Source organism: Hemibagrus wyckioides, linkage group LG07 (assembly GCF_019097595.1).
Source record: "Hemibagrus wyckioides isolate EC202008001 linkage group LG07, SWU_Hwy_1.0, whole genome shotgun sequence".
NCBI lineage: Eukaryota > Metazoa > Chordata > Actinopteri > Siluriformes > Bagridae > Hemibagrus > Hemibagrus wyckioides.
This window is the reverse complement of record NC_080716.1, coordinates 2005625-2028575: the sequence shown is the minus strand read 5'-3', so window position 1 is coordinate 2028575 and position 22951 is coordinate 2005625. Positions and strand designations below refer to the sequence as shown.

The 22951-nt window shown below is 38.8% G+C and overlaps 3 protein-coding genes across 5 annotated transcripts in view; 2 read left to right on the top strand and 1 right to left on the bottom strand.

Annotated features, from left to right (window-relative positions):
* The first annotated feature begins 104 nt into the window (after window positions 1-104).
* colgalt2a (collagen beta(1-O)galactosyltransferase 2a) lies at window positions 105-9677 on the top strand. The gene is made up of 12 exons (XM_058394408.1): window positions 105-322; window positions 2910-3023; window positions 4284-4401; window positions 4628-4762; window positions 5194-5398; window positions 5738-5857; window positions 6286-6359; window positions 7177-7283; window positions 7366-7498; window positions 8143-8270; window positions 8524-8730; window positions 9207-9677. Exons 1-12 carry the CDS (start codon window positions 105-107, stop codon window positions 9448-9450), a joined length of 1803 nt encoding a protein of 600 aa, XP_058250391.1. The 3' UTR covers window positions 9451-9677.
* A 630-nt stretch (window positions 9678-10307) lies between these two features.
* Window positions 10308-17775, bottom strand: zgc:153115 (uncharacterized protein LOC768186 homolog). The gene is made up of 2 exons (XM_058395089.1): window positions 16899-17775; window positions 10308-14644 (listed from the first exon to the last, which is right to left on the bottom strand). Exons 1-2 carry the CDS (start codon window positions 17407-17409, stop codon window positions 14388-14390), a joined length of 768 nt encoding a protein of 255 aa, XP_058251072.1. The 5' UTR covers window positions 17410-17775; the 3' UTR covers window positions 10308-14387.
* Window positions 17776-21816: 4041 nt separating this feature from the next.
* Window positions 21817-22951, top strand: part of LOC131356568 (apolipophorins) — a 28460-nt gene continuing 27325 nt past the window's right edge. For 2 of the 3 annotated variants that reach the window (XM_058395691.1, XM_058395689.1), the window contains exons 1-3: window positions 21817-21981; window positions 22512-22565; window positions 22650-22807. In XM_058395691.1, the coding sequence (XP_058251674.1) occupies window positions 21915-21981; window positions 22512-22565; window positions 22650-22807 (279 nt within the window). In that variant the 5' untranslated portion in view covers window positions 21817-21914. The remainder of the gene's footprint in view (window positions 21982-22511; window positions 22566-22649; window positions 22808-22951) is intronic. The other variant, XM_058395690.1, reaches the window with a different exon arrangement.

The window sequence follows — 22951 nt, the reverse complement described above, 5'->3', positions numbered from 1 at the left end:
GCTCCAATTCCATCCAGTCAAACAGATCCCTCAGCTTTATATACTGACTGCCACATTCCTTCTGTCCCTGTAAGAGACCAGAGGAACACCGTGCTGTGCTGGCCATGCTTCGTCTACAGGTTTCTATCCTACTTTGGTTCGGAATCTTTAGATTGGATTTCTCCGACGCTCTCTCGGACTTGGAACCGATCCGGACCGAGTCGGTGCTTCTCAAACCGAAGGTGATGATCGTCGTTCTGGCTCGCAATTCCGAACACAGCCTTCCTTTTTACCTGGGCTGCATCGAACGCCTGGACCATCCCAAGGACAGGATAGCTATCTGGTAACTGCATGATTTCTTTAAAAGTTTCTGTTCCTTTCTTTTCTTTCCTTTTTCCAGTGGTTTGAAGGGAAGAAATTTGTGACTTCCATGCAGGTGTAGCATACAATGGAATATCAAGCTAAGGAATATCATGCTGAGAATTTGTGTTGATACATCATGGCTTCTACACACAAACACACAGCACTATATAAAAAAGTCTATGAGAAATTGTGCTTCTCTTTTCTTTATACACGCCCTCCATTTTAGGAACAGTGGTATTGTGCGTGCCCTGAGAGAGAAAGCGTCTCTAATCGGCACCCGGGTCTGAAATATTCTGCGCTTGAACAGTAAACAGTGCAGAGGAGCAGCCAGGAGACTCGCAGTGGAGTGATAAAATGCAGAGAGACACTAGGACTTATTCACTGCATGATAACTCTACAAGCTAATATCTGCAGAAAATGGAGGACGACATGTAGTCACATTACAGTCACCATGGTTACATTGTGTTGACATTCTGTAGAATTACCAAGTGTTGACATTCTGTAGAATTAAAGAAATAATCTTTACAAAGCTTAACTTCACAGAATATCTCAATTTGACCCATGTCTACATTTAAAGTCAAATCAAGACCCTTTACGCTGTTCATTCAGTTCACACTGGAGATTGTGTTAATTCTACACTCTCTCTTTCTATCTTTCTGTTAATTCAATTCTCTCTAGAGTTCTGCTAATTCTATTCCCTTTTTTTCATTATTCTGTCTGTTCTACACTCTCTGGAGGTCTGTTAATTCTACACTCGTTTTCTGTCATTCTGTTCACTCAATTTGCCCTGGAGATTTTGTTAATTCTATACTCTGTCGTTCTATCTTTCTGTTAATTCAATTCTCTCTAGAGGTCTGTTCATTCTATTCTCTATTTTTATTATTCTGCTTGTTCTACGTTTTCTGGAAGTCTGTTAATTCTACACTATCATATTCTATTATTCCGTTCATTCAATTCACTCGGGGGAATTAACGGTTAATTAAGTTCTTTCTAGAATTTTTGTCAATTCTATTCCCTATTTTTATTATTCCATTTGTTCTACACTCTCACTTTCTATTATTCTGTTCATTTAATTCGCTCTGGAGATTTTGTTAATTCTACAATCTCTTTCTATTTTTTGTTAATTCAATTCTCTCTGAAATTCTGTTAAATCTGTTCTCTCTTTTTTTATTATACTATTTGTTCTATACTCTTTGGAAGTCTGTTAATTCTACGCTATCACATTCTATTATTCTGTTCACTCAATTCACTCTGGAGATGTTGTTAATTCTACACTATCACATTTTATTAGTTCGTTCGTTCGATTCACTCTGGTGAATTTGTTAAATCTACACTATGACTTTCTATAACTCTCTTCATTCAATTTGCTGTGGAGAGTTTAATTCTACACTCTCTTGAGGGCAGTTATTTATACGCTCTCACTTTCTATTATTCAGTTTATTCAATTCCCTCTGGAGATTTTGTTAATTTTAGACTCTGTCTGTCTAATTTTCTGTTAATTTCTCTAAAATAAACTCTCTGGAATTTTGTAAATTATATTATCTTTTCTACTGTTATGTTCATTTAATACTCAGTGAAGTATTGTTAAGTCTATGCTCTCTTCTTCTATTATTCTGTTAATTTGATTCTCTCTGGAATTCTGCACTCTTCCTTTCTATTATATTATTAATCCTACACTTTCTGGTAACCTGATCTGGTAACCCTGTGCTCTATTGCCTTTTCTGGAATGTTGTTGTGTCTAGGCTCACTACAATTCATTTACAATTCTATGCCATTTCTGTAAAATTCTGTTAATTCTATTCTCACCTTCCTATGCTTTTTATAAAAAAGTCTGTTAATTATATGCTCTCCTGCTAACACGTCTGTGCTATCTCTCTCTTTCTGTCTAGAATTCTGATATATTTAACCTCCCCTCTTATGTAGAATTCTGTTCATTCTGCACTCATTTCTAAAATTCCACCAAAACCCTATTCTATCTCTCTAGATTTCTATTCATGCAATTTTCTCCCTTTCTATAGTTCTGTTAATTCTACAATATCTAGAATTCTGCAAGTTCTGTGTTGCTCCTTTTGAAGAATGTTTTTAATTCTATGATTTCTTCTCTAGAACACTGTTAATAGTGTACATGCTTTTGTCTTTTTTCTAAAACTCTAAAAGATTCTATGCTCTCTCTCTCTCTCTCTCTCTCTCTCTGCTGTCATGTGAAAGAAATAGTTCCATTTGAACATATTTAGACTTCTATGAAGGTTCTAATGCTTGGAAGCTTTTTAAAATATATTTTATCTACATAGAATTTTGAATAGAATTGAATACGTGTACAATCGCTGAAGTGTTATCTCTGTGATATTATCATTGTAAATGTGATGTAAGCAGACAGAGTAGCATACTGAAGACAGTTATTCTGGGTTTGTGTGGTTATTGTAGCGTGAAGATTATTTAATTGCTGTTTCTATTTCTATATATATATATATATATGTAGTCCTGATGATATATATATTTAAGAAATGTTACTGATATGCAGAAACTCTCTGTCTAGTAAAGAATGTCAAAAATAATGTTCATTGCAGGGCTGCAGCAGACCACAGCATCGATAACACCACTGCCATGCTGCAGGAGTGGGTGTCCGGAGTGGAGCGACTGTACCATTCCGTACATATCCGGACCACGGAGCATGGGAGCAGGTAGAATTTCAGGTTTGAATAATTCATTTTAATAACCGGTGTAATAATTCTAATCAAAGTGTAAAGCGATGGGCTTGATTTGAGAAGCCATAATATCTTTCACGGGAAGTGCAAATACTGCAGCCAAAAAAAAGGATTAAATTATTCTTCCCTTTCCTGTTTATATTATAGAGTATACTTAAATTCTATTTCATTGTGATTCTGTTCTTATTCATATTTATTCTATTTTGATTGAAAAGGACAGTCTAAAAAGCATTTCACTGCAAAACATAATACGCACGGTTGTATGTGTGACAAATAGAATTAGGAATTTTGATCATTCTACTCTCGTTTTCTATTACTCTATGAATTCTATACTCTCTTGAGGCCTGTCAATTCTGTTCTTTCTTTTTATTGTTCAGTTAATTTTACACCCTCTGAAGTCCTACTAATTCCATCCACTCTTTCCATTATTCAGCTTATTTTGGAATTTTAATGATTTAACTCTCGTCTCCTATTATTCTATTAATTCTATCCACTCCTGAGCTCTGTCAATTCTATTCTCCGTTTTTGTTTTTCAGATAATTCTACACTCGCTGAAGTTCTATTAGTTCCATTCTCTCTATTATTTAGCTGATTTGATGTTTAATATATTTTCCTTTTCCTATTTGTATACTTAAATTCTATTTCTTTATAATTCTATATTTGTAATCTATTTGATCCCATATTAATTGTGGCATAGATGGTCAAAAAAGCCATCTATGAAGAGAAGAGAATAGTCAATTCTCTTAATTGTTAATTCTACACTCTGACATTCTGTTAATTCTGTGCTCTCTCTGTCTCTTATTCTATTAATTCTACACAAGTTTGAAGTTCTGTTATTCGACACTCTTTTTGTTATTATTCTATAAATTTGATTAGATCTGAAGATCTGTTAATTCAAATCTTCTTAGATCTTCCTTTTGTTCTATTAATTCTATTGTTTCTCTTTCTAGTACTCGGGTACTTTTAGACTCTGCGAGGTTCTGCTAATTCTATTCTCGCTTTCCGTTATTCAGTTAATTTAACTGAAATGAACCCTTTCCTTACTTGTATAGCTGGATTCCATTTGATTGTAATTCTATTCTCAGTCTATTTTTATTTTCTTTTGATTATGACAGTAAAAAATAAGCATTTTTAAAAATGAAAGATTATGGTAGCATGGTCAACTCTGTATGGTTATGTAAGTGACAAACTGAATTTGAATTTGAAGCGGACAGTAAGAATTCTTTTTTTTAATAGTTCCTATGCTGATGAACGCGGTCCCAAGCACTGGCCAGACTCCAGATTCATCCATGTGATGCAGCTGAGGCAGGCTGCTCTCCAATCGGCCCGGGCTCAATGGGCTGACTACATCCTGGTGAGTTTTACGGTCTCAGTGTTGACCGTTTTATCTCATTAAAATAGAAAACACACACACACACACACACACACATATATATATATATATATATATTTATGTGTGTCTCCAGTGTTTTGTTACAGTCAGATTGAAAGCTGTTCCACAACATTACTGATCATTACTTACATACTTCACAGTGGTATCAGTAACTCTCTCTCATGTCGTACTCACTTTATCCTTCTAGTTTGCTGATAGTGATAACCTGCTGACAAACCCGAAGGTCCTGAGCCAGCTGATAGCTGAGAACCGCACACTGGTGGCCCCCATGCTGGAATCCAGATCGCTCTACTCTAACTTCTGGTGTGGGATGACCACACAGGTATACTGTGTCTTCAGCATCATCTTTGTTTTTAGGATTTTAGTTTATGTTTATTAGTGTAATTAGATGGGATTCGATTTGTGGTATGTGAATGAACCACTGGACTTTTGAACAGAAGGTCATTAGTTCAAACTCCAGCACCACCACCACCACCAAGTAACCACTCCTAGACACTTTAAAAAAAACCTTAAGGCCTTTAAATGCTAAGTTGTATAAAAAAATGAATGCCTCTTGATAAGGGCACCTGCCAAATGCCATAAATCCTGAGATATATTAGATAGATAGATAGATAGATAGATAGATAGATAGATAGATAGATAGATAGATAGATAGATAGATAGATAGATAGATAGATAGATTTTTAAAGGATACAAAATATTTTAGCTCTTAACTACCCATTACTGTACCCATCTTTAACTTTATTTCCGCAGGGATATTACAAGAGAACTGATTCCTACATTCCCATTCGAAACCGGAAGAGGGTTGGGTGCCACGCCGTGCCCATGATTCACTCCACCATGCTGCTGGATTTACGCCGCCGTGCCAGCCGTGCCCTGGCCTTCTACCCTCTCCACCAGCTCTACCCATGGATCCTGGATGACATCCTGGCCTTCTCCTTTTCAGCCAGACAGGCAGGTGAGCCTGGATTCACACCACATAGCTATTCAGACTCACCATTTGAGTCAGTATTAATTGCTGAAAGTTATAGAGAAACTCACTGACACTGGAGACTCCTTCCATGAACGGTCAATAAATTAACTAAATAAACAGATGACAGAGCACCTACGATACAAGTCTGTTGGAGATGTTAAAGCTTTTTGGCAACACCTTCTGACCAATAAAAAAAAAGAAAAGAATCCAGTACTTTCGTTTTAATAATAATAATAATAATAATAATAATAATAATAATAATAATAATTCAATTAAAATGAATTAAGTAATGACTCATTTTCTCATTCGCTTGCTTCCCTGCAGGAGTGCAGATGTTTGTGTGTAACAGAGAGCATTATGGGTATTTGCCTGTGCCACTGCAGACCCAGCAGACTCTGGAAGATGAGACGGAAAGCTTCAGCCACACGCTCAGCGAGGCCATGAGTGAGTCGAGCGATGGCGAGTTTCAGCAGTTCTGACGATGCAGAATTTTCCATATACGGTCAAAAAAGGATTTATCTTCAAAATATAGAAACACGAAATATCATGGAAAAAGAGGTTTGATGTACTGGCATGATTCCAGATCTGAATATTACAACATGGCCTTATGAAAGATATTAGAAAGATGGCCATATGGCTACGAAACCCCCACATAAGCCATACGGGAGTCTATATCTAGTGAAGAAAAGGAAGCCGTCGTGTTTCGTTCACACGGTGATTCACACAGGCCTCTTTCTATACACAAAGCTTTCACGCCCGCGTGTAAACTCACACCTCGTCCCTTTTCATGTCTTTCTGTTATGAAATCCCTGCAGTTTAGGAAGACAGTATGAAATATATTTCATGACACTGAATTCTTCTGTGCTCTGTAGTCGATTTCGCCTTGGAGCCTTCAAGCTATTTGCACACTGCATCCAGAAACAAGGACACAATGGTGTTTGACGAGGTACTGATGTCTCCTTATATCGTTCACAACAGCATGTGTCTTATGTGTATTAAGGGAGTGCTGTTTATTTGCTATAACAGTGTTTTATTCCACTTATACTACAGAAATGAGCCAAAAATGACATTTTTTGTTGAATAAAAGCAGGACACTGTATATTTTTATCCATTTATAATTACCCTTAATCTTACATTCATTGCCAAATAATTCATTCCAGGTTATTACTTACACTGTAGAAAGTTTTAAACACCTGCTGACCCCTTTGACCCCTCCACAGCTTCTCTGAAAACAAAACAAAAAAGAAAAACAAGACTTTCCAATGGTGGAAAACGTACAATGAAACATTTTCATTTTTCATTTCATTTCATTTCAGATTATGTGGAGTATTCTCTGGTCTTTATGAAATACGTTACTATAGAATCAACAACGCTGTTAGAGAAAATTAATCAACACCTTCTGACGAGCAGACCTGTGGTATAACTGATAATAAATATTTAATAATTAATACCATCACCAAGCCTAATAACTATATTGTTTAGCGCAGTATTTTTTTCAGTTATTATTCGTATCTATTTTTGTAAGCATGGTGATAATCTACATAATGATAATGATATTTCTTTTAGACTTATTTATTTATTTTTTTGTTTGTTTGTTTAATTATTTGTTTGACTTTTTAATTTTTTTCTTATTTGTTTATATTTATTTATTTATTTATATTTATTTATTTATTTTTTAGACTCTTCTGTAGTTAGATTTCTTCAGAAGTTAGTCTTAGTAGTTAGTATTAATCTGGAATATTCCTCCGTCTTTGTTTTGTCAGGTCTATGTCATTAATTTACTGCGGCGCATTGACCGTAGAGCGCGCATGTTGCGCACTTTGGATGTTTTAGGCATCGAAGTCACGTTGACCGATGCAGTGGACGGCAAGTACGAGATGAAAAACATACACACAGGTCATATAATTCGCTTTATATCAAAAGAAATCTAAAAACAACCCTCTTTATTTCAGAGCTTTGAACTCGTCGCAGCTCCAGGCTTTAGGGATCGAGATGCTGCCCAGTTACCGAGACCCCTACTCCGGCAGAGAGCTCACTAAAGGAGAGATCGGATGTTTTCTCAGCCATTACAACATCTGGAAGCAGGTAAAAGCAGCACATGTTCTATACGTATGAATGTCTGCACGTGAATAAAGCAATGAGGTTCAGTGATAAAATCACAGAGCCGGCAAATAAAGGCATTGTTTTGGCTCTGGAATAAATGTATGGCTTCAAAAAATGTATCTCCTGCTCAGAATGTATCCCGGCTCTAATCAACTCACGTCACATCCAATCAGTTATACAGTTTATAATATGGCGGCACCATTTTGCATTCGTTACTTAATATGTTGCTTTTTAATGCACGCTAATTTTCTCTGTAACATTTAATCCTGTTTTGAAAATCTAAAATCTAAATGTTTTGCATAATACCATACTGTCATCTATATTCTGCACAACAAAGGAAGTACACTGTGTATCTAAAAACCTGGAATCTATCTAAAAACGTTCAACCTGGAATCACTTTGTTATCCTAGCTTCATTAAATCATTCTCAGTGTTATTGAGACAAAATGGCATCATTTGAGGCAAGTGGTGTATGAAATAAATAATATAAACATAGATGATAAAGATGACTTCACACCACTTTGTCCATGATTATTTAGGAAGGATGATCCTGATATAGTCAGGTAGACAGTCCAGGATATCTCCCATTCCACACATGCACACTGACAGACATTTTGTCTCCCTCAGGTGGTGGAACGTAAGCAGCAGCAGGTACTCGTGCTAGAGGACGACATTCGCTTTGAACCGAACTTCAAGAGCCGCCTGAACACAATCATGGAGGACGCTCAACGGACGCAGCTCCAATGGGACTTGATGTACGCAAAAGAGTTTGATGTCACCGAGTGCATTTGCCTAAGTTTTGGCTATAACCCAGGTTCCTGTCTGGCTTTAGGAAAGCACATGGCAGGCCAGCTGAGAAACAACAAAGCAGCCAGAAGCTGATTTAAAAGAAAGGGTTGCTGAAGCAGACCTGCAATTTGTGACAGACTGAGATTATGAAAAGTGGTTCTACAGTTGCTGTTTGCCCTAATTATCCTAATAACCCTCAATTTTCCGCCTCTCTCCCAGATACGTGGGCCGTAAGCGGTTGCAGGTGAAGAATCCTGAACGCTGGGTGCAGGGGATAAAGAACCTGGTATACCCTGATTATTCCTACTGGACTCTGGGATACGCTCTCTCTCTTCAGGGTGCTAAGAAACTGCTGGAGGCAAAACCTTTGGGCAAAATGCTGCCAGTAGATGAGTTCCTGCCGGTTATGTTCAACAAACACCCCAAGTATGTTCTATTTAGTAGATTTCACACCTCAGAACATTTTTTTAACCTAGATTAGTGACCAGGGCTTATATTCTCAGATTTATAGGGTACATTTGATAGCAAACCATCGTTTGCTTTCCCTGTGGTTACTGAGTGTACAAAGCATACCCAAAGAATTGGGCAAGACATTAAGCTAAGTTATGGGTAATTACTGGGTAAGAATGTTCAATATCTCTGACAGTAGTGCCAGCTGTATGAACGAGATTATTTTTGGGATCTGGGGTAGAAATCACTGTATTGATGGGGATCTGGGGTAGAAATCAGTGTATTGACCGAAGATTTGGGTTGTGGATCAGGGTAATAAAGGAGAGCTTGCATGGGGTTTAGAGTATGGATTGGCATTTGGTATGGGATCAATATGTTCGTGAGGATTTGGGAATCGCTCTGGAGTTCAGTTATGATCATTACATCAAATCAAATGATATCTTTATTCCCAGGGAAGAGTACCTGGCTCACTTTAAGCAGAGGGACCTGATAACCTTCTCAGTGGAACCTCTCCTCCTCTACCCAACCCACTACACTGGAGAACCAGGCTATAGCAGTGACACCGAGACATCCACCATCTGGGACAATGAGAGCATTAACACAGACTGGGATCACCAACGTTCCCATAAAAAGCCGAACCGTGGCGATGCAGCCCCTTTACCTACTTCCGATGGACGCAACAGGGATGAACTCTAAGCTAGACAATCACAGGGCAGCTTTGGACAACATGGGGTTTTTACATTTTATGGACATGAAAATCTGGTCACATATTCAAATGGGTGAGAACATTCAGTGCCCAGGGGTGCTTTGGTTATCCATTAAGGGTTTTATAAAGAACTTGATAGCCACAAAGGGTTCAAAGTTTTATCTCAGGAGACCATTAACCATTAAGAACCACTTAATCAACCAATAATCTCTTGGAGAACCACAGAAAATATACTAAAAATCTGGAGTTAGCACCATACCTTTACATAGCTAATACATAGCTTTCTGGGAAAAGGGTTCTTCTGGAAGTTCTTACCGTTCAATAAAAATTCTACTTGAACCCTTTACTGTAGTGATCTGCATTGAATACTGAAGGATACCTTCAGGGTTCTTTAATGGTTTACTGAATAAATAATGCTTCTTAAAAGGTTCTTCTTGATCCCTTTCTGATTTTCTTTCCTAAATCGTTTTGGTTGAACTAACACTTACACTAATCCTTTAAGCATCCCCCCCAGGGTTCTTTAAGGTTTTACTGGATAACTGACAGAACTTATCTTCCAAAATTGTCCTCTTTTTGTATCCTTTATTGTAGTGTTCTACACTGAACCTTGAAAGTTCCTCACAAATTTCATAAGAATTATGAAAATAAGGGTGAATTCTAACATGACCCTTGTCGTGTTCTAGACCAAACCTTGAAGGGGTTTCTCCGGAAGGACAACCAAAGGGTTCTAAATAAAATCTAAAGAAAAAAATAAAAAGGTGTTTTACACTATACTATCCACCTTCAACTGATTTACTCCATCAATACATTACCACGGAAAAAATCATGACAAACATACTGATAATAATTAGATTTTTTTTTAAATTTATTTAAAAAGCACTGGCAGTTTCTTGTGGTTTGAGGCAATCAATTAACCCAAATATTAGCAAAGTTCCATATCTCACAATGTGCTATGGGAAAAAAAAAACAACACCACAAACAGCATGTAATAAATTAAATCAGCAGAGGAATACCAACAGTAAACCAAATTATAACAAAAAAAAATTAAAATAAAATACATCACATGCTTATATATCGGTGAAGAATGGAGATTCTCAGCATTCAGTTTAAATCACCTGAGGAGATGCATTAAAGCCCAAATCCTGATGAGGTCATAACCTCGTCAAAAGGAAGAGAGACTCTGATGCAGTCTTGACAGACTTATTAGTGTGATCATTGACCTGCACAAAAAAAATGGAGTGTATTTGGTTTTAGTGTGTACAAAACAAGCTTTAAAGACAAATGAGGTCAAGATTGGATTGACACGAAGCAAGAAGGCAGCTTTTTAGACCAAGATTAGCTTTTCTCTCACTACAACTGATCAAAACAAAAGGACAAACAAAATAGACCGGTTTAGACAGACTTATAAAAAACACTGGGGGCTCCAAACAAGTTTTACTAGCTGTTAGCACTACATTTAACAGCTAAACTAATCCAGTTACACAGGCTTTTATCCTAAATTACCTCAGAGGGTATCACTATACATTATAGGTTACACAAGACCATCAAAAGGAATGCTTCACTCATAAATGCTAACATGGCTAATAAAGAGCAAAGGCTAGGATGAGATCATTTGCATAAAACCGATAGGAAGATTTGCATTTTTTTGTGTGTGAATGTTTTAAAACACAGAAATTAAGATAAGCTAAAGAAACAGACACAGCTTGCCTCCTGTTCGTTACTAGCAACGCTAGCATTTTTGTATTGAGCATTCTTTTGACACACATTTAGATAAAACTTGTAAAATATTTTTTTTTAAAAATTAAACAGGAAAAAAAAAAGATTAGAGTCAAAAAAGTAAACAATACTAAAGAAAACATCTGACAGACAAGAGACATGGGGTGGTTTTTGCATCACTGAGGAAAAAACAAACAAACAAACAAACAAAAAGAAAACGCTAACCTACCAAACTAGCTTTAAAAATGGACTTCATCATATACTACCCAGAAGGCCACTACAGGTCACCAAAGAAACGTTCTTCAAATAAAGATGGCTAATAAAGCTAAACATGTTTAGCATGATCTAACTTGCATAATGCTAACCAGCTACTGCTGCATTAGCTTGTTATATTTGTTTCCTTTTTTTTTTTTTTTTTTTTAGTACTAATAGACAGATGGGACACATTTAGAACAGAAAAATAATGAGAAACGAACAAAAAAAAGATTCTGTGGGGTTTTTGTTGTCATGGTAATTTACTGGCCAAGAATTAGCACTGCTAGCGCTAACCGTAAACTGATCAGATGTAGGAAGGAACGAATGGGTTTGAAAGAACACATTTTTTACCAACTGAAATGAGACAAGCCACAAGACGAGGGTATTGCGGCTAAATGTTGATGTGAGGTGAAAAAATTAAAATAAACAAAAAATACATTTACTCAAAACAGCATGACGGACAGAATCTCACAATCTTTTAACACAAGACACCAGAGGTATAATATTGGTTTGGTTTGTTTTTTTTCCCCCTCTCTCTCTCCTTTGACACCCGTTAGGGAAGGAAAAAAACTGACCTTTTCCTTTGTAATTTCATTAGTTTGACCTTTTTTTTTGATGTGTTACAGTTCAGATAACTGCCTGCAGCTACCCGTTGCAGTCCTTGTATTGCATTATGTGCGTGGATGAAGATACCGTCATCTCGTAGAACGTTAAAAAATAATCTTTCGCCTTGATGGAAAGGAAAGAAAGATGAGAAAAGCGACACAGGAGTCCTTTGCTTGATAGAAGAAAACAATAACAACAAAAAAAGATAATACAGGAAAAAGAAATATATATTTTTTAAAAAATTTTCTGTGAACAAGTCCGTTTCTTCCCTTTGTCGCACTTTATTCAAGCACTCGGAAAAAAGGTGCATCCCGAGACTTAAGTGTTCCGTGACGGGTTCCCCTTCCAATTCCACAGTGTTCCTTTTTTCTTTTTTTTTTTTTCTTCTTTAAATTATACTTATTGTTATATTTGAAGACGTATAATTAATTATACAGTGTTACCCATCACGCTAGCAGACAGATGCATCATCATCATCACCTAGAAGAAAAGTGCAATATTGCATATTTGTATTTTATTTTTGTTGAGAAGGGAGAAAAAAAAAAAGAAGAAACAATTAAAACCACCCTGCGGCGTTAAGTTACCTGTAGTAAGTGTGTAACGGTAAACAATGGTGCAAAATAAGTCGGCGAGGAATTAAGGCTTTCTGAAATTCCTGATGTGTTTACATTGTTCTCTGAGATAGAGGTGTTTGGAGAGAGAGATTAGCATTTCTTTCTCTCTTATACATACATGGCATACACTGCGCACACGAACAAGCAGCACTAGCCTATCTATTCAAGCGATCGAGTGCCCTTTAACCCCTAAAATCATTATAATTTATGTTAACATCTCTACTGTAGAAGCTTCAAGCATAGCTATACCCATACACACTCATACACGCTCATACACACACACATGGACATCGAGCCATCTGCAACGCTCCAGCATGAGGTTACACGTCTAAATATTTTTTAAAGAGGAAATAACTAAAAAAAACACGTCGAACCATTTAACCGTTTCAGCGGTCATGGAACGTCAGGGTCGAGCCCATCGTTGTTTTTTTTTTTTTGTTTGGAAAGAGCAAATTAGAACCAAACACATATATTGCGTGTAGAAATACAAAAAGGAAAACAACAATAACTTATACCAATATTCGAGACCTCAAAGGATGGAAATGCAAGAAATATTTATCTTTCGTTTTCCATTATCGGTTTCATGAACAGATGTTTGAGAATTAACCAGCGTCATTAGGTTATACAGAAAGGATCGTCACTGGAGCCCGAGCACAGTGGCGCTGTTCGATGTAAACCAAGCTACGAGGATATTTTGCGAGTCCCGTGTGATTGACCAACGGGTTTTTTTCTTTTTTTTTTTTTTCTTAGTCGTGTTACAGGAGAACTGTAAATAGAGCACCATGTGAAGAGATGATATGGTCCATCTAAGACTGCATTCCAGTACTGTTTGGTGTACACCCTTGTTTATTCTGGGTTGAAATGGTCACCATTTTCAGGGATTTTCCAAAATCATTCTGTTCAAAATTGTAATGTTGAAAGCTAGTCATAACAGCCAACCTGTATAGCTTGAGCAAACTAGCTAATTAACAATCCAGCTGTTTAAGCACTCTAGCCAGCTAGGTAGCACGCTTAGATAGTTATCTAGTTAGTTAGCTAGCTGAAATACATGGCGCGTCCTACTTAAGGGTGGGGTGGAGTTTTTTTTTTGGTGTCGTGTTGTGATGCAGTACTTTTATAGTACTGTTATGCAGTGGCGAAGGAATGGCAATTAGGGTGTATTTAAAAACAGTACTGGAACGCAGAACGAAACTGGAATGACATAGCAGTTTCAAACAGTGTCTGTTTAATAGGGGGGATTAACATCCACGCCCATAAACCAGAAAAGAGAAAAGGACATCTCAAACATGACTGAGAAGTGATGTAACCTAGGTAGACTTTCAGAAACAAACGGAAGAATCTGAGAGCGAGGATTGTGCTGCGTTGTGGACGGCCATCTTGTTAACCCGAAATAGCTTCGCTGCCTGGTAGGAGTTAGCGTGTTGTGCTTGTGGCGAGAGTGAGACGCTCGAGAGCTAAACGGCTCTACAATACACGGAAATCTTGCAGCAGACTTGACATCACTCGTCAGTCGTGTTGGATGATATGATTGCACCAGGATTTTTGTATTGAGGCAAATGACCAGCTCAACCTCATGACCGGACTCGAAGGAAGACAAGGCGATGGGATTTGAAGGGAGTGAGAACTTCGAACACTACTTGGTGCCCAGATAGGCGGCTTATGTGTAAAAAAAGGAGTTGCATTGCTATGTAAAAAGTGTCCGACTGGGTTTAGGTTGTGAAATGGATGCTGCTGGTTTACTGAGACTGTGCACTGATTGATGACCCTTGGCCCTGGGGCGAGCCATGGCCCCGGCGTCCGATCATGGATGGGTGGAAGTCGGGGTGGCGGCGGGCGTGCTTGATCAGGTGATCACTGCGCATGAAGCGTTTGGCACAAAGCGGGCACTGGAAGCGCTTCTCACCCGTGTGAGTGCGCAGGTGACGGGCCAGCTCGTCGGAGCGGGCGAATTTCTTCTCGCAGTTGGCCCAGGTGCATGGGAACGGCCTCTCACCTGCAACACATACAAAATACACCAGACAATAAAACATCACGTCATTACCCATACATCTTAAACAATTTGGCACCTTTCATTCATTAGGTGAGCAAAAGTATAGAAACGGAGAGTCTTAAAAGTAAATGCATGATCGATGAGGGCTTAAGTCTGGTGATTGACTTGGCCAGTCTAAAACCTTCCATAGAAGTCCTTTATTATGTTGGAATGGTGTTTTGGCTCTTTGTCTTGCTGTATGATGAGGTTCCTTCTAATTCATTTGAATGTATTTCTCTGTAAAACTGGCAGACAGAATGTTTCTTCTTAACTTAGACTTCTTAATTTATTCTGCTGCTACCATCATGTGTTCCATCCAGAGTTCTTGACCAGTGAGTTCACATGTTGTTTGCATGAGCAGATCCTTTCTTTCTCCACCCTTTGCTAGAACTTGGTTTCAGAACTTTAGTGGCTCATTGCTGTATTTCTTTGTGATTTTGACCATTCTAGCATTCCAAGTTTTACAGCTGATGAGAGGTTTGCAACTTGTGGTATGGCCTCTTTATTTCTGCTCTCAAAGTCTTCTTCAAACAGTAGATCGGGGATACCTTCACCCCGGCCCTGTGGAAGTTGTCGATATCACTGGCTGTTGTTTTGGGAGTTATTTTCTTCACAGCTTTTCCAACGATTGTCACCAACCGCTGTTGTTTTACTTGCCTGCCCTGTGAAATATCTGGCTGTTAATTCACCGGGGTGGGGTGGGGTGGGGTGGGGGGGGGTGATAATTAAGCCCTGATGCATTGGCAATGGCTTGCTTTTCTCCCCCAACAGTCAGCTCTCTTATCTTCATTTAGAGATTTAGAGCTATTATTTGTGTAAACAATCAATCTTGTAGGACAGACCAAACCGACAAGAAACGCTTGTCCATCACGTGTTCCAGTATTTCTGACCACTGGTAAAATGGGTGGGTTCGAAACAGAAGGCGCCTAGAATCAAACGTCTAGAATTAAATATCAAGTCACTCATCTTTTGATAGCAAAACAAACCTCTCCACTTTATCTACATTTGATTTCTTTGTAATTCACGGCCGAATTTTACGACAGGAAAGAAGCTGAAAGAAGCCAACACCAAAACTTGACTTTTTATCCTTTTAGGTTGCAACCATTTCTTTATTTTTCTTTCTTTTTTTTTTTTACCACATGGCTCATAACCATCAACATCTGAGAGGAATAAAGGAATAAGAAGAAGAAGAAGAAGAAGAAGAGGAAGAATCACTATGAATCATGTTTCGATACATTTGATGTGCTTCATGTTCCTTTAGCCTTTGTGTTGACTTTCACCCAACATCTTTATTATTTTTTGTACATAATCATTCTTATTACACCTGCTATTGTTGATATACATGTTTTTCATGAATAAATAACAAGCTTTCTATCTATTATTATGTTAAAAGTAAGTCTGAGGGAAAAAATTGAAGGGGCGTTGCCGTCTTAGCTAACTGTTTTTTCCTCAGTGAGGGAGCGCGCGAGCCAAAACAAATAATGCACTGTAATTACGCTTTCCCGGTGCATTGTGGGATTTAAAAAACTTTTCGGACACCGCCAGCACATGGCACATCTGGAAAATAGCGTGGGAAAAAAAAATAGCCAGTAGAACGGGAGATTCGATTTACAACATCTGGAAAGCTAGCTAGTAATTTAGCTTAGCATAACCCATGGCGTGCGAATCATTGAAGAAGCACTAACGGATTTAACGGCACGAGGCATGACGCACGCGCTGGCGTGTCTTTTCCTGTACACTTGTTAAGAGTTGGATTGCAGCAACCAGGATTAATTTTTTTTTTAAAGACATACGAAGGAAGTGAAATTCTTTGTTCATAACCTTTGTATTAAAAGTTCATTTTGAAACTATTTTTTTGTTTTTAGATTAAAACCTTGACCCGTGATTAAACTCCTGTCCGCCATGATGGGTTCGTCTGTCTAAAAAAAAAAGAAAAAAAAAAAGTAAACAGTAACAGTGTTTTTCTTGTCTAGAGACAAAAATAAATTAAACACCTCTTTTTAAAAAAATCCGATTAAAATGAACCTCTGGTCTAAAGGAGTAGCCATTTGAAGATGATACTTATCCAAGGATTAACCTGTGGTCAAACTTGGTTATTTAGATTGATAGGTCAATAGAGTTGAATCGTGTGAATTGGACTGAATTGTGAGCACTGAGCTGTGTGTGTGTGTGTGTGTGTGTGTGTGTGTGTGTGTGTGTGTGAGCTCAGTGCTCTCACCTGTGTGCGTCCTGATGTGCGCCTTCAGGTGTGACGATTTTCCGTACACTCGGTCACATCCGTCGAAAGTGCACGGGTGGCGCTTAGAAGGAGAGCGCGGGGCCCCTCCTCCTCCTCCTCCTCCTCCTGCCTCTACCCACATCTGCTGGGGGGCGTTGCGGTTTGTCTGTCCCGGAACCGGGGTACCGGTGGGGGTCATGGTCGGGGTCGCGGTGCCCGAGTCGCACAGGGTGGCGTAGCCGCTCTCGCCGCATGAGCTCGACGACGACGAGCTGCTGCTGCTCTCCGAGTGGGCGGACATGGGCCGGAAAGCGGCGTGCGTGTCCGCGAGGACGACGTCGGCCTCCCCGCCCGCGCCCTCGAGCCTAAGGGTCTCGCGCACCTCCCTGTCCTCGCTCGAGCCGTCCGCCTCGCCGTGAGGCAGGGCCCTGGCCCGGTGAAGCACGGGACCGCTCGAGATCGACACCAGGCACTCGGCGGCGAGATAATCGGAGTCGGCGAACACGGACATGGTCTCGCGCGTATCGTATTTCCACGCCGAAACAACAAAGCGCAAAGGGGCGCGCGAGAACGATGTCTCGGTTCCCACCCCGTTCCTCTGATGAAATATATTTAAAAAAAAAAAAAAACAACTCGATCCTTAAACGCAGTCCATATGAACGCGGCGAATCAAAAAAAAAAGAAGAAAAAAAAGAAAGAATAATCACATCCAACTTGTTAAAAAGAATCGCAGGAAACTCGGTACCACTAGCGCGTGTCCGTATCCTTTAAGCCCCAACGTGGTGTCCTACATTACCCTCTCGTTGTTTCATTGTGCGTGAGTGCGGTAAAGCCGGTGGAAGTGCAGGCCACACCCCCCTCACACTCACACACAGACGCATACATACTCACATACAACGCAGAAGGAAACTAGAGCCACGTGACGTTAGGAGTGACGCAACCGAGGGCGTGGTGCGAACCAAGACAACAGGGGTGGGTGTGTCTGAAACGGAAAGCAGATGCCATGCTGCCTCATGAGTCAGCGCTTTAATAAAAGTTTTTTGCTTCTTTTATTTTTTTTACTCGTTTTTCCTGCGTTTCGGTACTGTTATTAACACACTCCTGTCTCCCCGGAGGTCTCCCGTCACACTTGAGGGAAAGCACCTGAACGTCTTCATGAGTTCAGATAGAACATCACAAGCACAATCTACTCATAAAGCACCACCTGACACTGTCCACATGTTTTAGGCAGGACCATTGAACTGTGTAGTTTTACCCAAGCTGAGGTGTTTAATGTAGGAATCAACCCTGGATGATGTTCTAAACATCAACTGCTTCAGCTTTTCTGGCTTCTCTACTAATGCGGCGGTCTTTGTAAATTATTTAGCTGAAGGAAGCTCTTCTGACCAGACACTGGCCACAGGGTAAGAGATGTTACATCAGAAAAGGGATGAAGTCACAGATTTTTATCCTCTCTGGTTTGAAAAGTGAAGTCGCGATGTGGCTGTACAAAGCAAACAAAAGGAAAAAACTAAATATATCGAAAGAGTATGTGATTATTGTCTTAAGTTCTGTTCAGAGTCAGTGGCGCTGGTCAAGTTAGTTGCTTTTCAAGACTTCCAGAAATCTTCATTTTCATGTTGTTCTTGCGTTTTTTAAAAAAAATTTATTTATTTATCAGGAATTCACTCTTGATTTGGAAGGAGATCAAAGAACCAGGAAGACACCCATATAGAATTCAGCAACCTTTGCTGCCGTTGCCTCCAGTTCGCTCTTTCTTTTGCTCAATGGTTAATAGTCAATAGTTAATCCCCCCATAAACCACAAACAGCCCACCCCGACCTTTTCTCCATAATTTAGTCCTGGCCTCAGATCTCCACCCACCATTTAGATATATACAACAGCTACAAAATACGTCCTCCAGCCAACAGCATCTGTTCAGAACTGCTGCTCCTGCTGCGTCACAGGGCAGCGTAACATCCTCGGAGGAAAACGCTATCTGGCCCCTTCCACATACATGACCCCACAAATCGGGTAAAGTCAATGAGAGGCCAATTTTGTGGAAGACGGATGGCTGTGGCGAAGATTCAAACTGCTAATACATCGGTTTCCAAGAAACCTTCAAACACAATGACGCACTGTTTTCTAGATAAAGTTCACCACCGATAGGAACAAATCAACATCTTCTGACCAATCAGATTTGAGACGAAATAAAAACAAACAAACAAACGAACACGATAAAGGTGTCTTGAAAGACACAGGAATCTGCTACAAGGTGCTGCTCCCTCTTGAATACTCCTAAAGTGTTTGTTTTCATTCCAGATCTACCCTAGCATAAGAGGAAATACCTGTTCCTGTTTCACTTTAGATGCCTCGCTCACGCTTCGACTGTGCAAAGGTCACGGCTTTTCTTTGCCGAAAAAAAATGTCGGCGATTATGTTATTATGTAACCTCTGTCTGTCTTTTGTTCGCTTTTACTCTTCATTCTCATTGAAATAGTTTTTCACACATCATTGGTTTATTCTACTTTCACCATAGTTTATGTTGTGCGGTTGAATTCTCGATTCTGATTGGTCAGAAGGTTGCTTCAGTTATTAAATGAATAACAATAACGTAACAATTGGAGGAATATGCAAATGTCTTTCTCGCAATGATGATCTTATTCATGCCGTTATCATATTATTCACATTATTAAATGCTGTGTTCTGAAGAGATGTAAATACCGATGAATGTATTTTTTCCAGTCTCCATGTCTTCTGGCTCCTTACCAACATATGATGACCTGCAATTTTAGAAACGTATCCCACATTACACCATCATCCACTTCCTCCCATAATGCTCTCTGCCTCCTCAAAAACCTTTTTTTGGAAATAACCTTCTTTGATAATAACTTGTTTTGGAATATAATGATTCAGAAGTGCATATTATGTGGGGAAAGTGTAAGTGTGTATAATTATAACTGCGTCATTTTATTTACAGATTCAGTGTGATGAGGCCAAGCTGCACATTTTATTACTGCTTTCTAAATCAATTGTTTTGAATCGTTTATAAGGTTCAGCTGAGAAGATAGACAGTAATCAATTAGTAGATATGGATAAATATATCGCAATTTTAACTGGTGATTCAAATATATCAAAAACATACACCGTATTGCCAAATGTTTTAGGAAACCCTTCCAAATCAATGAATTCAGGTGTTCCAATCACTTCCATGGCCACAGGTGTATAAAATCAAGCACCTAGGCATGCAGACTGCTTCTACAAATATTTGTGAAAGAATGGGTCGCTCTCAGGAGCTCAGTGAATTCCAGCGTGGTACTGTGATATGTTGTCACCTGTGCAATAACTCCATTCGTGAAATTTCCTCACTACTAAACATTTCACGGTTAACTGTTAGTGGTATTATAACAAAGTGGAAGCAGTTGGGAACAACAGCAACTCAGCCACAAAGTGGTAGGCCACGTAAAATCACAAAGAGGGGTTAGCGCATGCTGAGGAGCACAGTGCGCAGAAGATACCGACTTTCTGCAGTGTCAATAGGTACAGACCTCCAAACGTAATGTGGCCTTCAGATTAGGCCTTCTCGTCCAACATCAGTGCCTGACATTACAAATGTGCTCCTTGAAGAACAGTCAGAAATTCCCATAAACACACTCCTAAATCTTGCGGAAAGCCTTCCCAGAAGCTATTGTAGCTGCAAAGGGCGGTCCAACTCCGTATTAAACCCTGTGGATTAAGAATGGTATGTCATTAAAGTTCATGTGCATGTAAAGGCAGACGACCCAAAACTTTTGGCAACATAGTGTATATAAATAAATAAAAAATACACTTTGATGATTGCTTAAATCACACAATGAAGGAAATGCCCTTTAACAGGTATTGAAGTTTAAAGCAACACTATTGAAGATAGCAATGATAAAGACTTGGATAAAAGTAAAAAATAACATGAAGGTATTAAAGAATTTTTGCAAGTTAAAATTGTGTTCATAAAAATGTAGAAAGACTGAAACTGAAAATTCTTTTTATTTGAATTATTATCTAATTATTTAAACACACTTTAAATAACAAGTAGGTTTTTGGAAACACCCCTAATGTAACATGAAGAAAATTCAAGCAAAGACAATTGTCCCACTTATAAACCCCATGAAATAATTTTGCCTTCTGTTTGATTAAAAGCCTCAGAAGCATAATTCTAGGTCAGGATTGTCCCTAACCGCATTGAGGGCCACGTTTTCTGAGCTCGTCTTTTAAATCTTCTTCCTACTTCAGGAAAATAGTAAAGAACAGCTCAATATATACTACAGTTCAGATAATAGCCAGTATGTGGCGGTGTCTGCCTTATTAAAAGCACCGTAATCACCCCTCAGGAGGTCAGTCCGGCTTCGGTTCGAGAAACCACACTGGTGATTTTGACTTGTTTTTAAGAAGTCATCACAGTACAAATTATTTTATACTATTATCTGTGTGTTTATTTAAATGATGCCTGTACCGTTGCTTTTTTTTCTATCCTAATATTAAGATACATTCAACAAGGTACCCAATTGTACTTCATTTAAAATTCATTTCTAATTCATTTAATCTTTTGTATGAATAAAATTCGATTTGTCCACTTGAAAAATTGATCCTATTTACTACAGCGAGTTTAGCAAAGCAGAAGAAAAGAATAATTACCCAGTACCAAGAAGTTAAATGCAGTGTTACCATTAAATTTAATCTAGCAGAGGAATCTCTTTAAGCTCGCTTTGTGCTTGAATACTCAATAATCCAAAAAACTTACAGCTTTCTTCAATATGTATTCAAATTGATCCGCACTATGACTCATTTTACGGAAGTAGTACCTGTAAGGCTTGTGGTAGTTTAGTATTCTGTGGATCCCCGCTTACTCAGGCCTCCTGCTGGGGAACCGTTCCTCTTATTCGTTCATTGCCTGACATCCTCACCATTCACGAGGACCATCCTCTTCTTCCACTTCTAAGAAGCATCAGGGCAAGACATTTTTTACAAAGGCAATTCCACTTCCAGTTGAATTCCAAGGTCATGTCTTTGTCGCGTCTTTTGATGCCTTGGGATCTCTTTATATTGCTCCTGATCAGCATTTTTCCTGGTAAGTGTGCATTATTTATTTATTTATTTTTTAAATATGCTTATCTAAAAATAAATAGCTATTTGTAATGAACTGGGACATAAATGTCTAGTATAAAGTGTCTAGAAGTCTCTAGTGTAGTGGAAAATGACGTTGTTGTAAGGAATAAAACTTCACAGCATGCTGTTCCAGGCATCTTTTTTTCCAAGAACGCAACACCCAGAAGTGTTTTATTTCTCTGTCAAAAAGAAAAAAATACAACTCGTCATGGTACAGAAAAATCAGAAGAAGTTTTTTTTTTGTCAACATTGTATAAAACTCTTACAATGCGCTATCACTGGAGACCCCTTCCAAAACCAAAACGTCTATGCATTTTTCTTTGCTGAATAATGATGGCCGTTTGTTTATTTTTTAATAAGTTTCGGTCATGCGGCACATTTAGAGGAAACTCGCTGTTACATTAACTGAATCCACCTTCTGGCTTCTGCATCCTTATGGAGATTTCCACAGAGTTTATAGTAACTCCATCCTCCGTTCCTTGTTTTTCAAAGTAGGCGAAGGCCATAAATTGCAGCAGGGACAGCTTTGCAAGTCCACTTGCTCAGGTGAGACAGAATATTCATGATAAATGAAAGGAAAACAATATTCTTAACGGAGTATTCAGTTGTTTTACGTGGTTCGGGTTTCAGCGTCATGGAATATGCAGAAAGGTCAGAGGCATACATACAGGTACAGCACCACCATCACAAGCTCCATGAAAGGACCCACATCAGGAGGAAGTCAACTAGCTTTCGACTGTGTGGTCGACATCGACACGCTTCCAGGATGTCCAGACATGCTTTTACGCGTATGTATAATGCCTAATGCTTAACTAAAAAACCATAGATTAGTAGTAAAATGTATGTATGTGTTTAGACGAATCTGAATAGGCAATGTATGAATAAACAGATCAATCCTTAGCAAATACATCTAGTCAGGAATTTAACCTTTT

What these genes read in the sequence shown, in the direction of transcription:
- zgc:153115 (XM_058395089.1), bottom strand. Translation starts at nt 17,409, where the DNA reads ATGTCCGTGTTCGCCGACTCCGATTATCTCGCCGCCGAGTGCCTGGTG. An exon ending in GCACATCAGGACGCACACAG is followed by an intron (nt 14,645 to 16,898) that starts GTGAGAGCACTG and finishes TATGTGTTGCAG; the next exon opens with GTGAGAGGCCGTTCCCATGC.
- colgalt2a (XM_058394408.1), top strand. Translation starts at nt 105, where the DNA reads ATGCTTCGTCTACAGGTTTCTATCCTACTTTGGTTCGGAATCTTTAGA. An exon ending in CTTTTCAGCCAGACAGGCAG is followed by an intron (nt 5,399 to 5,737) that starts GTGAGCCTGGAT and finishes GCTTCCCTGCAG; the next exon opens with GAGTGCAGATGTTTGTGTGT. An exon ending in ACCGATGCAGTGGACGGCAA is followed by an intron (nt 7,284 to 7,365) that starts GTACGAGATGAA and finishes TCTTTATTTCAG; the next exon opens with AGCTTTGAACTCGTCGCAGC.